This window comes from Histomonas meleagridis, assembly GCF_020186115.1.
Source record: "Histomonas meleagridis strain 2922-C6/04-10x chromosome Unknown scaffold_168, whole genome shotgun sequence".
Lineage (NCBI taxonomy): Eukaryota > Parabasalia > Tritrichomonadida > Dientamoebidae > Histomonas > Histomonas meleagridis.
Genome location: NW_027150930.1, coordinates 94,256 through 110,495, shown reverse-complemented (window position 1 = coordinate 110,495; position 16,240 = coordinate 94,256). Strand labels below are relative to the sequence as shown.

The 16,240-nt window shown below is 25.6% G+C and overlaps 3 protein-coding genes across 3 annotated transcripts; 2 read left to right on the top strand and 1 right to left on the bottom strand.

Annotated features, from left to right (window-relative positions):
• Positions 1-7,515: 7,515 nt before the first annotated feature.
• Positions 7,516-8,115, bottom strand: GO595_010037 (DSBA-like thioredoxin domain containing protein; the record flags this gene model as incomplete). The annotated part of the gene is made up of 1 exon (XM_067912672.1): positions 7,516-8,115. The coding sequence occupies one exon, from the start codon at positions 8,113-8,115 to the stop codon at positions 7,516-7,518; it is 600 nt and encodes a 199-aa protein (XP_067769810.1).
• A 3,226-nt stretch (positions 8,116-11,341) lies between these two features.
• Positions 11,342-12,058, top strand: GO595_010036 (NAF1-domain-containing protein; the record flags this gene model as incomplete). The annotated part of the gene is made up of 1 exon (XM_067912671.1): positions 11,342-12,058. One exon carries the CDS (start codon positions 11,342-11,344, stop codon positions 12,056-12,058), a length of 717 nt encoding a protein of 238 aa, XP_067769809.1.
• Positions 12,059-13,693: 1,635 nt separating this feature from the next.
• On the top strand, positions 13,694-15,463 carry GO595_010035 (F5/8 type C domain containing protein; the record flags this gene model as incomplete). Its single annotated transcript, XM_067912669.1, has 1 exon — positions 13,694-15,463. One exon carries the CDS (start codon positions 13,694-13,696, stop codon positions 15,461-15,463), a length of 1,770 nt encoding a protein of 589 aa, XP_067769808.1.
• Positions 15,464-16,240: the final 777 nt, after the last annotated feature.

Below are 16,240 nucleotides of genomic sequence, written 5' to 3'. Positions count from 1 at the left end.
CATTGTTTTTTGAATTGCCAAATCTAGATTTTCTTCAATTGAATGGAATACAATTTGTTCAATTATGGCAGGCAATTCCATTTTTATGAAGGGGAAACTTGACTTTTCTTCTCTCGAAAAATTTAAGAGATTTTTAATCATGTGTCCGATAGATAATGTCATTAATATTTTTTAACTTTTTGTTTATTTCTAGGTTGGCATTTCCATATTAAGTAAATTTATTCTGATTGTTCTCACATTGCATAATATGACAATCGTTTCATACACTAGAATCAAAAAACATCTCATGAAATTCATTATGAAGTACATCAAAATAAAGAATATTTTAGCAAAACAAATAATCCGAAAATCTTAATTCTTTTTTACAAAATACAATGAAAAGCGAGCCAAACCAAACCAGCAATCACCTTGTATGCATACACATAATTTTCAAAAAATATATTAAGAATTCTTTCAAAGCTCCTTTTCATAATCAAAATCTTTCTCGTGAATATCAATAACATTTGAAACGGCATTTTGAAACGAGCACTTGTTAATTGTGAGTCCTGAAACGTCTTGAAATATTGGATATACAAATCTAGAAAAACGAGAATTTATGACAGTAGGAAGGTAGCGATTGCCTTTGAAAGCAATGTGCTTAAATGAAAAATCTTGGTAAAGATGTGCAATTAAGACATTTAAGAAGATATGTGCCATAAAAGTACTAAATTAATTGTTGACGGTTTTGATATCTGTAAAAAGAATTTCAAAAATTTTGTTTTGGCAGAAATTATTCAAAGAAAATATTATGTCATATTATTTCGAATTACAATATTGGGAATCAAAAAACAAAAAGCGAAAATTCAGAGCAAAGGCTCAAGCAAAAGCGAGCTTGGGCTGTGTAGTCGCGAGTCTATAAGTACGGAAACATACAATATAATTAAAGATGTACTGATGAGAGAATCTGTGCTCAGAAACGAACTGACCAAAGAAGAGGCGGTGCAGCTCGCGCCGGAACAAAAGTCTGAAATTGAGCCAATATATGATTTCTTGACTAACGTCGGGCGGATAAAAAGTTAATTTTTGTAGTTTTTTAATTCATTTCCATATAAAATATTTCAAGTTAATCATAAGGGCATCTGCAGCCCAATGATTAAAACATTTGTTTATTTTTTTTGGCAAATTTAAATAAAGCATTCATTTTGGATGAAGCTGTTTTCAAAATTGTGAATTGGAATATGAATTAGGTACATTCGTTGTTTAGATTCCTTTTGCACAAATTTTAAAATGTGATAAAAAATTATGAAATTGATCTAGAAGAAATTTTTAACAATCTTTTAACAAGAATCGCTGAAGTACAATAGTACTTAAAGATATTGAGAAAAATGATTAATCATAAAATTTTATATGAAAGATATTTTTTTTAATATATTTGTATAATTCTAATGTTATCATATTTTTTAATAACTTATAATATTATATACAATGAATTTGTTAAATATGATGTTACATCTTATAATCTATATATAAAAATAAAATATTTAATAAATGTTATACACAATGAAAATGCAATATATAAATATGTTATGCATGATGTTATATACAGATATATTATACATAAATATTTTGTATATGATGTTATATATAATAATGATGTAATAAAATTGTGGTATGCTTGTTGTTGAAACCTTCTGCACGAATCTTCATTTAAATGAAGTTGATTAACTTGTTGCAAAAGTGGAAAGAATTTTTGAAAAATATTATTAACAAATACATAAGCTGTATTACGAATACCTAAAATAATAATAATAAATAAAGTGCAAGTTGCCTCAAAATATTTTAGGCTTTCAAACATTTTACTTACATGATGAAAACTTATAATGAAATTTACACAATCAATGATATCACAAAGATTTTTATATTGTTCAGGAACCCCATTCCAGAAATTAACACTTTAATTTGTATTCGACGTTTATTTCCGCATATCGGCGGCCTAGCTTGTATTTGAGATGAAAACGATTATGTAAACCATACATTACATTATCAATGAATTGACACAAAAGTGGCATTTCATATGGAATCTCAAGCAAAAAGCGAAATTCATAAAAACGAATTCGTTTCCCGGGAAACATTACAATATATTAAGAATTTAATATTCAATTTAAACAAAGAAAATATCATTCAATCTTCAAAATTAATTATAAGTAAATTTGATGATATTTATCCATTATCTTTTAATTTAATTATTGTTAGGATTACATATGCAATTACTCTCATACGAATGAAAGATATTGATTTATATTTGGATTTTCTTAAAGAAATAAAAAAACTAGAAATGAACATTCATCAAGAAATTGATATTTTTGATATATATGGACATTTTCTTGTTTGTAAAAATACACAAGAATCATATTATCTTCTTGCAGAAATGATTGAAGATAATTTACTTGATAAAAAAATCATTCAAAATATAAAACATTCATATGATTCTAAAGGATACTTTGTGCAATACATGCCAAATGAAACAATTAAAGAATTAGGGGATTATAAATTTACTGAATATATTCAAAAAAATTATGAAGGATTATCAAAGAATGATTGGGAACTTCATAAGAAATTAATTAAAGAAGGACATAATCCAAATGAAATTGCAAAAATAATTCGAAATGATGATATAGAAAAACTTCAAGAAATATCATCACAAACAAATTTTGATTTTAATCAAACAATTGAACCATCACTTTATGAAAGATGTTCATTTATTAATAAAGATAATGTTACATTAATTAATTATGCAGCATTTTTTGGATCAGTTAAATGTTTTAAATATTTACTTATGAATAATGCAAAAGTAGAAAACACAGGTAAATATTCAATTGCAGGTGGAAATATAGAAATCATTCATTTATGTGAACAAAATCATTCATCATTTAATAATACATATGAAACAGCAATAGAATTTCATCGAAATGATATCTTTAAATATCTTTATGAGAATAAATTAGAAAAAATACAATCAATGCATAAAATGTCTGAAGATACAAATGATTTGGTAAGTTTTTGTATCAAAAAAGATAATTATGATATTTTATCATTTTTGGAAGAAAAAGGAATTAATGTTAATGCTAATAATATAAATGAATCAGCAAGAAATGGAAATTTATATCTCGTTCAATATTTTCTTCAAAATAATCAAATTCCAAAAAATATTTTGCCATTTGCTTGAATATGTTTTAATCATTTGAAACAGCACTTCATATAGCAGTTAAAAATAATAATATAGAAATAGTAAAATTACTTTTAGATAAAGGAATTGATGTTAATGCAAAAAATATTCATTTGAATAATTTGGAATATGTTTTAATAATTTTTAATATGTTTTAATAATTTGTAATATGTTTTAATGATTTGAAACAGCACTTCATATAGCAGTTAGAAATAATAATATAGAAATAGTAAAATTACTTTTAGATAAAGGAATTGATGTTAATGCAAAAAATATTCATTTGAATAATTTGGAATATGTTTTAATAATTTGTAATATGTTTTAATCATTTGAAACAGCACTTCATATAGCAGTTAGAAATAATAATATAGAAATAGTAAAATTACTTTTAGATAAAGGAATTGATGTTAATGCAAAATATATTCATTTGAATAATTTGGAATATGTTTTAATAATTTGGAATATGTTTTAATCATTTGGAACAGCACTTCATATAGCAGTTAGAAATAATAATATAGAAATAGTAAAATTACTTTTAGATAAAGAAGGAATTGATGTTAATGCAAAAAATATTCATTTGAATAATTTGGAATATGTTTTAATAATTTTATATATGCTTTAATAACTTAAAATATGTTTTAATCATTTGAAACAGCACTTCATATAGCAGTTAGAAATAATAATATAGAAATAGTAAAATTACTTTTAGATAAAGGAATTGATGTTAATGCAAAATATATTCATTTGAATAATTTGGATTATGTTTTAATAATTTAGAATATGTTTTAATCATTTGAAACAGCACTTCATATAGCAGTTAGAAATAATAATATAGAAATAGTAAAATTACTTTTAGATAAAGGAATTGATGTTAATGCAAAAAATATTCATTTGAATAATTTGGAATATGTTTTAATAATTTTTAATATGTTTTAATAATTTGTAATATGTTTTAATCATTTGAAACAGCACTTCATATAGCAGTTAAAAATAATAATATAGAAATAGTAAAATTACTTTTAGATAAAGGAATTGATGTTAATGCAAAATATATTCATTTGAATAATTTGTAATATGTTTTAATAATTTGGAATATGTTTTAATCATTTGGAACAGCACTTCATATAGCAGTTAGAAATAATAATATAGAAATAGTAAAATTACTTTTAGATAAAGGAATTGATGTTAATGCAAAATATATTCATTTGAATAATTTGGAATATGTTTTAATGATTTGAAACAGCACTTCATATAGCAGTTAAAAATAATAATATAGAAATAGTAAAATTACTTTTAGATAAAGGAATTGATGTTAATGCAAAATATATTCATTTGAATAATTTGGAATATGTTTTAATAATTTGTAATATGTTTTAATCATTTGAAACAGCACTTCATATAGCAGTTAGAAATAATAATATAGAAATAGTAAAATTACTTTTAGATAAAGGAATTGATGTTAATGCAAAAAAATATTCATTTGAATAATTTGTAATATGTTTTAATAATTTGGAATATGTTTTAATCATTTGGAACAGCACTTCATATAGCAGTTAAAAATAATAATATAGAAATAGTAAAATTACTTTTAGATAAAGGAATTGATGTTAATGCAAAAAATATTCATTTGAATAATTTGGAATATGTTTTAATAATTTGTAATATGTTTTAATCATTTGAAACAGCACTTCATATAGCAGTTAGAAATAATAATATAGAAATAGTAAAATTACTTTTAGATAAAGGGAATTGATGTTAATGCAAAATATATTCATTTGAATAATTTGGAATATGTTTTAATAATTTGGAATATGTTTTAATCATTTGGAACAGCACTTCATATAGCAGTTAAAAATAATAATATAGAAATAGTAAAATTACTTTTAGATAAAGGAATTGATGTTAATGCAAAATATATTCATTTGAATAATTTGGAATATGTTTTAATAATTTGTAATATGTTTTAATCATTTGAAACAGCACTTCATATAGCAGTTAGAAATAATAATATAGAAATAGTAAAATTACTTTTAGATAAAGGAATTGATGTTAATGCAAAAATGTATTCATTTGAATAATTTGTAATATGTTTTAATAATTTGGAATATGTTTTAATCATTTGGAACAGCACTTCATATAGCAGTTAAAAATAATAATATAGAAATAGTAAAATTACTTTTAGATAAAGGAATTGATGTTAATGCAAAATATATTCATTTGAATAATTTGGAATATGTTTTAATAATTTGTAATATGTTTTAATCATTTGAAACAGCACTTCATATAGCAGTTAGAAATAATAATATAGAAATAGTAAAATTACTTTTAGATAAAGGAATTGATGTTAATGCAAAAAATATTCATTTGAATAATTTGTAATATGTTTTAATAATTTGGAATATGTTTTAATCATTTGGAACAGCACTTCATATAGCAGTTAAAAATAATAATATAGAAATAGTAAAATTACTTTTAGATAAAGGAATTGATGTTAATGCAAAAAATATTCATTTGAATAATTTGGAATATGTTTTAATAATTTGTAATATGTTTTTAATCATTTGAAACAGCACTTCATATAGCAGTTAGAAATAATAATATAGAAATAGTAAAATTACTTTTAGATAAAGGAATTGATGTTAATGAAAAAAATATTCATTTGAATAGATTGGAATATGTTTTAATAATATGTTATATGTTTTAATCATTTGGAACAGCACTTCATATAGCAGTTAAAAATAATAATATAGAAATAGTAAAATTACTTTTAGATAAAGAAGGAATTGATGTTAATGCAAAAAATATTCATTTGAATAATTTGGAATATGTTTTAATAATTTGTAATATGTTTTAATCATTTGAAACAGCACTTCATATAGCAGTTAGAAATAATAATATAGAAATAGTAAAATTACTTTTAGATAAAGGAATTGATGTTAATGCAAAAAAATATTCATTTGAATAATTTGGAATATGTTTTAATAATTTGGAATATGTTTTAATCATTTGGAACAGCACTTCATATAGCAGTTAAAAATAATAATATAGAAATAGTAAAATTACTTTTAGATAAAGGAATTGATGTTAATGCAAAATATATTCATTTGAATAATTTGTAATATGTTTTAATAATTTGGAATATGTTTTAATCATTTGAAACAGCACTTCATATAGCAGTTAAAAATAATAATATAGAAATGGTAAAATTACTTTTAGATAAAGGAATTGATGTTAATGCAAAATATATTCATTTGAATAATTTGTAATATGTTTTAATAATTTGGAATATGTTTTAATGATTTGAAACAGCACTTCATATAGCAGTTAAAAATAATAATATAGAAATAGTAAAATTACTTTTAGATAAAGGAATTGATGTTAATGCAATAAATATTCATTTGAATAATTTGGAATATGTTTTAATCATTTGTAATATGTTTTAATAATTTGTAATATGTTTTAATGATTTGAAACAGCACTTCAAATTGCACAACAAAAAGGTTACACAGAAATAGCAAATTTACTTCGTGAAAAATTCTAATTCAAAATCTTCTTCAATATACACCAAATCTTCATTTTCGATTATAAATTAAATCGAAGTAGAAAACATATTTTTAATCGAGACTCAAGCTTTTGAAATACAAGAAAAGTGACAATTGTACCAGGTCTAATAATTGTTGAAGAATAAAAATAAATTATTATATCAATTTATGTGTTTGATAAGGTCATTGAGGAAAATCACATTTCAAGACGAATTTGATATTAATAAATATATTTTGTTTTCAGATATTCATATAAAATAAAAGATATAAATTTTCCGAAATTATCAACTTTTTCCGGATTAACTTTTTTTCTTAGAAGTTCCCTATTTTAAAAATAAATTTCATATAAAAAAAATAGGCAAATCTTCTTATAATACAAAAACTTTTTGATAGATGACGAACAAAACAACACAAACGGCTTGTATCGTCCTTAAACGTTTTTTTGAAAGAAAAATCGCCAAGGAAAGTGGTATATATTCATGAAGAATTAGATAAATTATTATCATCACACAGAATGACAAATAATTTTTCGAAAATTTCGTTATCAAATAAGTCGAAAGCACAAATGAATTCGAATTAAATACAAAAAGCACATGAGTGATGAATCGTGACTAAGGATAATAGAAATGATAATTATCAAGACCAATAGAATTAGATAAATTTAATTATTCATAATTTAATAAATTCAATTTTAAAAAATAATGAAAGTTACCGAAGAATTCAATGATTGAAAACGGTTTGGCTACAATATGAAAAAAAAATTATTGTTTATAGGAGGGCCTTAAAGTAATTATCCCATTCTTCTTGTGTTTGTTCTGCATTTAATTCAGTTTCAACGCCATTAACATAAACAGTTGGTGTGCCAGAGACTGAATGAGATGCAGCAAACTTAAACTCGATTCGAGCTGCCATTGAAATATCTGCTTTGTTGTACTCTGTGAGGAATGTTTGAGTATTAATGAGGAGCTTTTCTTGAACATATTTTGAGACCAACTCAAGAACATCTCTTTCTCCAAACCCTTTCATTGGATCATTTTGGAACTGATCAATATCACCAGCATAGAGGAGTTCCAAAAATTTGTTTCCTGTGCCTTCATTAAGTGAATTGCATGCAAGAATAGAACGTGTGATAACAAATGCCCAAGTATGATATGGCAGTGGTAACATGTGAACGATAACATTGATTTGTTGTGAATATGTGTTAAGGATGTATTGAATTCTAGGCCAAATTGCTTGACAATCAGGACATAATGGATCAGCAAATAGTTCTACTGTGATGATAGGATTATTTGTACCCCAACGCAATCCAGGATATCTTTTTGGAACAGGCATCAGGGAGAGTACTGCAGGTGCAAAAAGAAAGAACATTTCGGAATTTTGACATTTTTCAAGACTCAAACGGGCGCACACAAAAACTGGAAAAATCGTTCCATTAACGTTTTCTGAAATTTAACATTAATACAATTTTCTTTGTGTAAAGTCTGGTATAAAAACTGTGTTTCACATATAAATTTTTTATTAAAAAAATTTTTAATAAATTTAATTATTATTTAACAAAAACTATTTAAAAAAGAATCAAGTTCATCCAGAACATTCAGAACAAATAATCTGATCAAATTTGATTGTGCATGCAACTTTATATTATGGCTTAACATTACTGAACTAGAATTGATGCTAATGCAACAAATATTCACTTGAATAATTTGGAATATGTTTTAATATTATTATACAGCAATTCAAATCGCACAACAATAATGTTATAATATAATAGAAACTTTACTTCATAAAAAAGGTGCTAAAGAAAATACTAATTCAGAATCTTCTTCTATGAATGATATTTCTTAGCTTTCGATAACTAATGAAAGGAGTTTTACAGATGAACAAAACCAACTCCAATTTCAAGTGTATAAAGAAGACAATAAAAAGAAAAATAACAAACCAAAAATTAACATCAGCACACAAACTTATGAAAATCATCAAAGTCACAAAATACTTTGTATAATTTTACTTTTAAAGAAACATGCTCATGGAAGTACATTTAAAAATGTTATAAAGTGACTTGTAAAAAATATCAACCAAAATGACAACATGACTCTGGATAATTTGTTGTTTTATAATATCAGTGATAATTGCTATAATTATATTCGATACCTGCAATTATGCTAAAGATGTTTTAAAAATCTTCAAAATAAAATTCTAATTTTGATGAAAAAATGCGATTCTCAGAATGATTATTTCGATGTTTTTCAAAAAATTATATGGTGAATAAAAATTTATCAATTTTAATATATTCTATTACATGATTTTCATCTTTGTTTGGCGTTTATTAAGAGAACCATATTACATACGTCATAAAGAGAAAGGGGTTGATTCTAATGCTGTTTTGCTGCGAGGATGGGACTCAAAGTCTATTCACAAATCTGTCATTTCAAATGATTTTTTAAAAGGCTAATTTCAATAGAAAAATTATAATGCAGTACTATGTAGTAATGAAGCGTTACACTTCGGATTGGGTACAATAGAAAAAAAGATCATCAAACAGGGATTGACTATGTGAAACATCATAAGATTACCTCTAATCCTTTCGCGAATGATAAAAGTGAAATTGACTCAAGTTCATTTGACGCCATCCAAGGCACCATATGGGTACGGGTGGTACAATCTGACTCTTCAAAAATAATTTCAAAATATTTGCATGAAAAAAATATGTTTAAATGATATTTTATGAAGGATTTATTAGTGAAGTTTGAATAAAAATATGTTTGAGCTAATATTTTTTTTTTAGAAGTAAGCATATTAACAAAGAGCTGGAAGTACTAATTGAAGGCTTAGTAGCAAAAATATTTTGTGCTTTTACTGCTTGGATTATGATATTAAACAAGTGAAAAGTTACATAAAATACATTCTCAATAATAGTCATAAAGCATTCCAAATTTATTTAATGGAATCTTTTGAAATAAAATATGGGAAATACTAAGTATGAATTACATTTAACAAGACGTAAATCAATTAAATTGTTCAAGAAGAATACCAAGAAAATAATTTGATTCTTATGATATTTTATTAAGAACAAAATGCCTTAAAATTTCAAATATCTTGAATTTAATGTTGTTTTTTTCTTCATATCTTTCAATTTCTTTCATAAAATTTAGATTAATATCATTTTGCAAAATTATACAAGCATGCCATTTGACTATATTTCACGAAATGGAATTTGAATAATCATTATTAAATATTTCAAATATCAAATGTAACGATTGAAAAAAAAATTCCATATTTAAAATAAACATTACTTGATAAATCAACTGAAGAATTTCCCATTCATATTTATATGTCCCATTTTGATTGTTTATGAAGAAAATGAAGTTGTAATTGAATTCCTCAACCGCTAAAATTGGTACAGAAAAGACGCTTTCAACCAAATAAACGGTCGTTTCAAATCAGAAAATCAATTTTTTTCATTTTCCACTGAACTAAATTCAAAGAAATATAAATAAATAAGTATACACATTCTAATCAATAAAATTATCTTAACCAAATTTTGTTATCTTATTTTTTTATGAGCAATCTCCAAAATTTCAAAATGCTTTTTTGGGCTACAGAATTAAATACAGAAGTTCAAATTCAAAATATATATAGAACTAATAATGGTCAATATTAATTTATATAATTTTTTTTAGTTTTCATTCCGTTTTTAAGTTATACAAGATTTTCAATATCTATAGACAAGAGCAAAAATTCAAAAATCTGTCTTTGCAATTTTTTATAATTTATTAGTTCTATAAATAGTATGATTCTTGAAACAATTTATTCATTATTGGAGGCTCTGGACAAAGAAGAAAAAATAACTTTTTGAATTCATTTTGCGGTTACAAATCCATCAAGATTCGTTCCTCCACGAGTGAGCGATAGTCACAACAAGGAATCACAAAATTAAACAGAAGATAAAAATATTTTAAACATTTTTTCAACAATACTTGTATATACTGGTTTAGATGTGGTTAATTGGTACATCCAGTCTTTGCTTAGATGACCGTTTGTGTATTGTATCGTACACAAATTTAAATAGAAAGTGACTAAATTCAAAGTAAAAATTAAAAAAATGATTATATCTTCATAAAAATTTGTCTACTGTCCTTATATGTTAAAATCTGAAATGTATTAAATACATTACAAATAATTATAAAATTAAAAAGAAATCTATAAGAGGGAAAGTTGGTTGACAGTGTCTTGTACAGAATCACCTCTCAAAATCAAAATAATTTTTTTACCCATGGTTTTATCATGATTTTTTTTTTATGTAGCTTTCATAAAAAATGGCTTTGGAATCGAAAATTTATTCAAGTTGAATATTGTTAACTAGTTTTGATCTATATATTAACATTTCTGAATGTAGGGTTAGATTTTTTCTAATGTCTTCCTTCTTGTTTCTGTTTCATGCCATTTATTTGCTTTTACTTGTTTCTCGAGATGAAAAATTTGTAATTTTTGTTAGAAATTTAATTTAAAAAAAGGAGTCAACCAAATTTAAGCTTTCATTTAGAATTAAAATGACAAAATTAATTCAGAGAAATTAAAACTGTCAAAAATTAGAATGACCGAGCAAACAGAAGCAAACGATTTATGGGCTGCTTACAGAAGTTTAATAGAAGAAATTCCCCAAACTGGTAGTGGTCCATCATGTCCACCATGTCGTCGAACATTTCAAACAGTAGCAACAATTGAAGCATCTGATTCTGATGATGAAGAAATTATGTTAAAAATAGATGAACTAAATCGCATGCAAAATGATGACACTAAAAGTCAACGGTCTGCACATGAAATTCCGTTAGAGCAAATTGAAGTTGGTCCTATTCCTGCAATAATTCCAGAAGAAGCGGCAATTCTTCCTGTTGCTATAGTACATCATTTTTCAGGTCACTTTAGTGTTGCTGATACAATTGGTAGGCCTGTTGCTCCAGGATCACTTCTTGCTGATGAAAACAGAAATCCAATAACAAGAGTAATTGACTTATTTGGGCCAGTCGAAAACCCAAAGATGATACTCAAAGGTCAGATCCCAGTTGGCACTGAGCTATTTGCCGTTGAAGGTGATGCAGATTTTCCAGATCCAGATGAAATCGAGAGAAAATATCCAGGTTGTGATGCATCAAATAGGTACGACGAAGCTGTTGAGAATCAGGATTTCAGTGATGATGAAGAAGAAAGGAATTACAGAAAAATGAAAAGACTTCAAACAAAGAAATCAGCTTTCGATCCATGTGATGAATATGAGCTAAACTACCAAAATATGCGTGACTATGAAAAGTAGTGTATATGTTTTTTTGTTCATTTTCTTTAGATAAATATAAATGCATTATTTTTTTACATTTGAAAGTAATTAGTCATATGTGAAGCCTATTAATTGGAGACTATAAAATGGCAAACACATTTTCAATTCGAGGAAATTAACAGAACATTTTTAGGAATTGACAATGTATGTTCGAATGTATAAACGTCCCCCAAATGTGGAAAAGAATATCGAAACATCTTGAAGAATCACGAATCTTTCAACTTCCGACTAAACCTTATTTAGAATTTAAATTTCAGAATGAACATTATTATTTGTCAAGTCGTTTATTTTATCCATTTTCAATTGACTTTTCAGGTGATTATTCACCAAGACATCTTAAAAATATTCGACGAAATTCACGTCTTTCACCACAAACACCTTTTCATATTGAATTATCGAGTGATAAATATTTTTTGTAATTGTTTTCGTTATAAATTTCCTTCAAGTTTTAAATATCCTCCCAGTTTTTTTTCATGATACATATTTATCAAGTACTTTTGTTATTGAATCAGGAAGTATTTCTAGTATATTTAAAATTGAAAGTAATAAAAAATTTATTAGTTCTTTATCTTTTAATCCACTTTCAGCAAGTTTATCAATTTATTTTGAACATTTTGGTCTTGAATATTTACACGATTTTGACGAAGAACAAATGTCAATTTCATTTTTATATCAACGTTATTTCAAACGAACATCAATTACAATTTTAAGTTCTATTTATGGTAATTTCAGTACATTAATTACTACGGAATTAAAACGTATTCGCGTGACAAGTTTTCTTGAAATGAATCTTTATACATTAGGAAGTTCGAGTACGATTGGATTTTCAATTCCATTTGGAACACATTTTGTTAATATAAGTTTTTGTCAACCGAAATTTTCATTAACGATTGAAATGTCAATTAACAATATTAACGAAATCAAAGAGAACATTCCAAATATTCACGAAGCAACAAAAGGAAACAAAATAAATAAAGAACACAAGGTGACGAAACGCGGAATTTCTATTTATCTTCCTCTTAATTTTCATTGGAAACAAAAATAAAACATAACGAATATTCATTTAATATAAATAAATTATATAATAATGACAATTTTTTTTAAATAATATTTTGTAAGAATGATTCAAACTTCATGTCACTATGTTTAAAAAATACTTAAGTTAACAATAATTACTTTTTAAATGTTCTTTTTTCGCTGTTAAATATATTAAATTGAAGCACAAGATTCATAATCAATAACAAGGTCATTAGCAAATAAAATATAACAATTTGAAATTAATGTGACATTTGGCTTGTTTAATCTTCGAAATAAATTATGCCTTTTTCTTCATATTTGTTCGATATTCAAAACACACTTTATCCTTTTTAAAACGAATAAATTTGGTTGATTTAAAAATGGTTTATATATAACTTTAGTGTCTATCTTGAAAATTTTTTTGCATTACAAAGTTCATTGTCCACTATTTTTTTATGAAGTAAACTATTTAAAATATTAACGGGCTACAATTTAAAGCAAAGACTGTCAAATAAGAAAAAAAATCAAATGGAACAAAACCAGACAACCCGCTTAATCCTTCGTTTATTTAATCCTAGCACTTCAAAACAAGAAATCATGCAAGCAATTAGTCAATTTGGTCAACTAAAAGATATTCAAACTTTTAGGTATATCTATGAAAATCGTGTTTATAGCATTCCATTTGTTTTTATAAATTTTTCAGAAACAGACACATATAACAAGCTTCTTCATAGCGACCAATCTCAATTTCAATTTGCCATAATTAACGAATTCGAAAAAGGATATTCATCCAAATCAATTGCCATTATTTTAGGTCTTCCCAAACCTGACGATCCCAAAATCTACAATGATATGTTTTCATCCTATGGTGCTCAAGATATTCAATACATCGAAAAAGTCAACAACTGGGATGAAGGTGCGCTTTTACTTCAATTTGAATCTAACATTGCCTGTAAGCGTTTTTGCCAAGCAATTGACGGGACATCAATTAATGGACATAAATTATGTTCATTTCCATTTTCGCCAACCCTATCCAACACCTACATTTCACGTTCTTTTACACTTCCACCTCACACTCCACAAGATTTTACACTTCTATATTATGATAAAGAATATCCAATTTGGCTTGGTTCAGCCATTTCTCTTTCTACTCAAATTTTTGAATCCTATTCCACAGATCCTACTATTACCAAATATGTTGTACCACAAATTCCAGGTCCATTTGAGCTTGTTGTCACTTTTTTCCGTGGCAATTCAATTCAATTGAATTCCAAAAACGTACCGTTTATTTTTGCCATTAGTGAATCGTTAGGAATTACAGAATTATTACAACTAACAAATCGCTTTTTAACAGATTGCACTGATATTGAAGCCGAAGCTGAAATGTTACCAGAACTTTATTCATTAGGCTTAGATTATACCAAGCAACTTTCTACAGTTGCTAATTCATTTGATAAACTTCGAAACAATATTTATGTTAATCGATATTCATCCGAACTTTTATCTATGATATTTTCATCGCCATATTTTTCCATCACTGATGAAAATGATCTTTTAACATATATCCAAACATTTCAAGATAATTCACCTCAAAAATATTTAACATTATTAAAACAAATTCGAATCGAACGTCTTAACACAACAAATCTAAAGAAGTTTATATCCGATTCCACAATTGATCTCAATGAATATCGAAGTTCATTTCTACAATTAAGTCATCAACTTGAATTTAAACAACAAACAGAAACGCCATCGACAACCACCACAAAGATTGATTCGAGTATACCGAAACAACTTAAGTCGACAAGTGGAAACTTAAATAGTTTAGCATCGATATTCTCTGCCAATTTATTCGAATATGATAATAATGCCGAGCATATGTTCAAAGGCATTTTTGCACATTTATATTTAGTCGTTGGACGTAACCCAGTCCTAGCAAACGTTATTCGGATGACTGCATCAAGTACTTCTCATTCAACTTTAAGTGTTTTAATTGACCCACATACAAACGATTGGTTCGGCACACAAGATTCCCGCGATTCGTACATAAGAATTAACTTTATGGACTATAGGGTCTCGTTAACGGGCTACTCATTGAAAACGCACACACACGAAGGTAACGGTCACCTGACGGGGTGGACCATAAGGGGTACCAATAACCCTTCTGGGGCGTGGACAGAATTACATAGAGTTCCAAATACAAATCAATTTAATCGGTTGGGGGCAGTGGGTTATTTCCGTATTTCCCAAAATACACAATATTATCAACATTTCGAAATTAAACAAATTAGACAAAACACAATGGGTTACTATAATTTAAGGTTGTCGAAAATAGAATTCTTTGGGTCATTAATGGGAAGAAATTAAATTAATAAAATTTTTGGTTTTAATATAATTGTGAAATTAGAATGTGTTTTGGTTTAAATTAATTTTTTTTTTTTTCTTTGTGTGTGTGTGAGAAGGTTTTAATAATTTGATTTGAATTATTCAGCAATATTTATTTTGAAATATGGCGATTCAGAAATTCATATTGACTTCGAGAATAAAGAACATTTAAAAAGTAATTATTGTTAACTTAAGTATTTTTTAAACATAGTGACATGAAGTTTGAATCATTCTTACAAAATATTATTTAAAAAAAATTGTCATTATTATATAATTTATTTATATTAAATGAATATTCGTTATGTTTTATTTTTGTTTCCAATGAAAATTAAGAGGAAGATAAATAGAAATTCCGCGTTTCGTCACCTTGTGTTCTTTATTTATTTTGTTTCCTTTTGTTGCTTCGTGAATATTTGGAATGTTCTCTTTGATTTCGTTAATATTGTTAATTGACATTTCAATCGTTAATGAAAATTTCGGTTGACAAAAACTTATATTAACAAAATGTGTTCCAAATGGAATTGAAAATCCAATCGTACTCGAACTTCCTAATGTATAAAGATTCATTTCAAGAAAACTTGTCACGCGAATACGTTTTAATTCCGTAGTAATTAATGTACTGAAATTACCATAAATAGAACTTAAAATTGTAATTGATGTTCGTTTGAAATAACGTTGATATAAAAATGAAATTGACATTTGTTCTTCGTCAAAATCGTGTAAATATTCAAGACCAAAATGTTCAAAATAAATTGATAA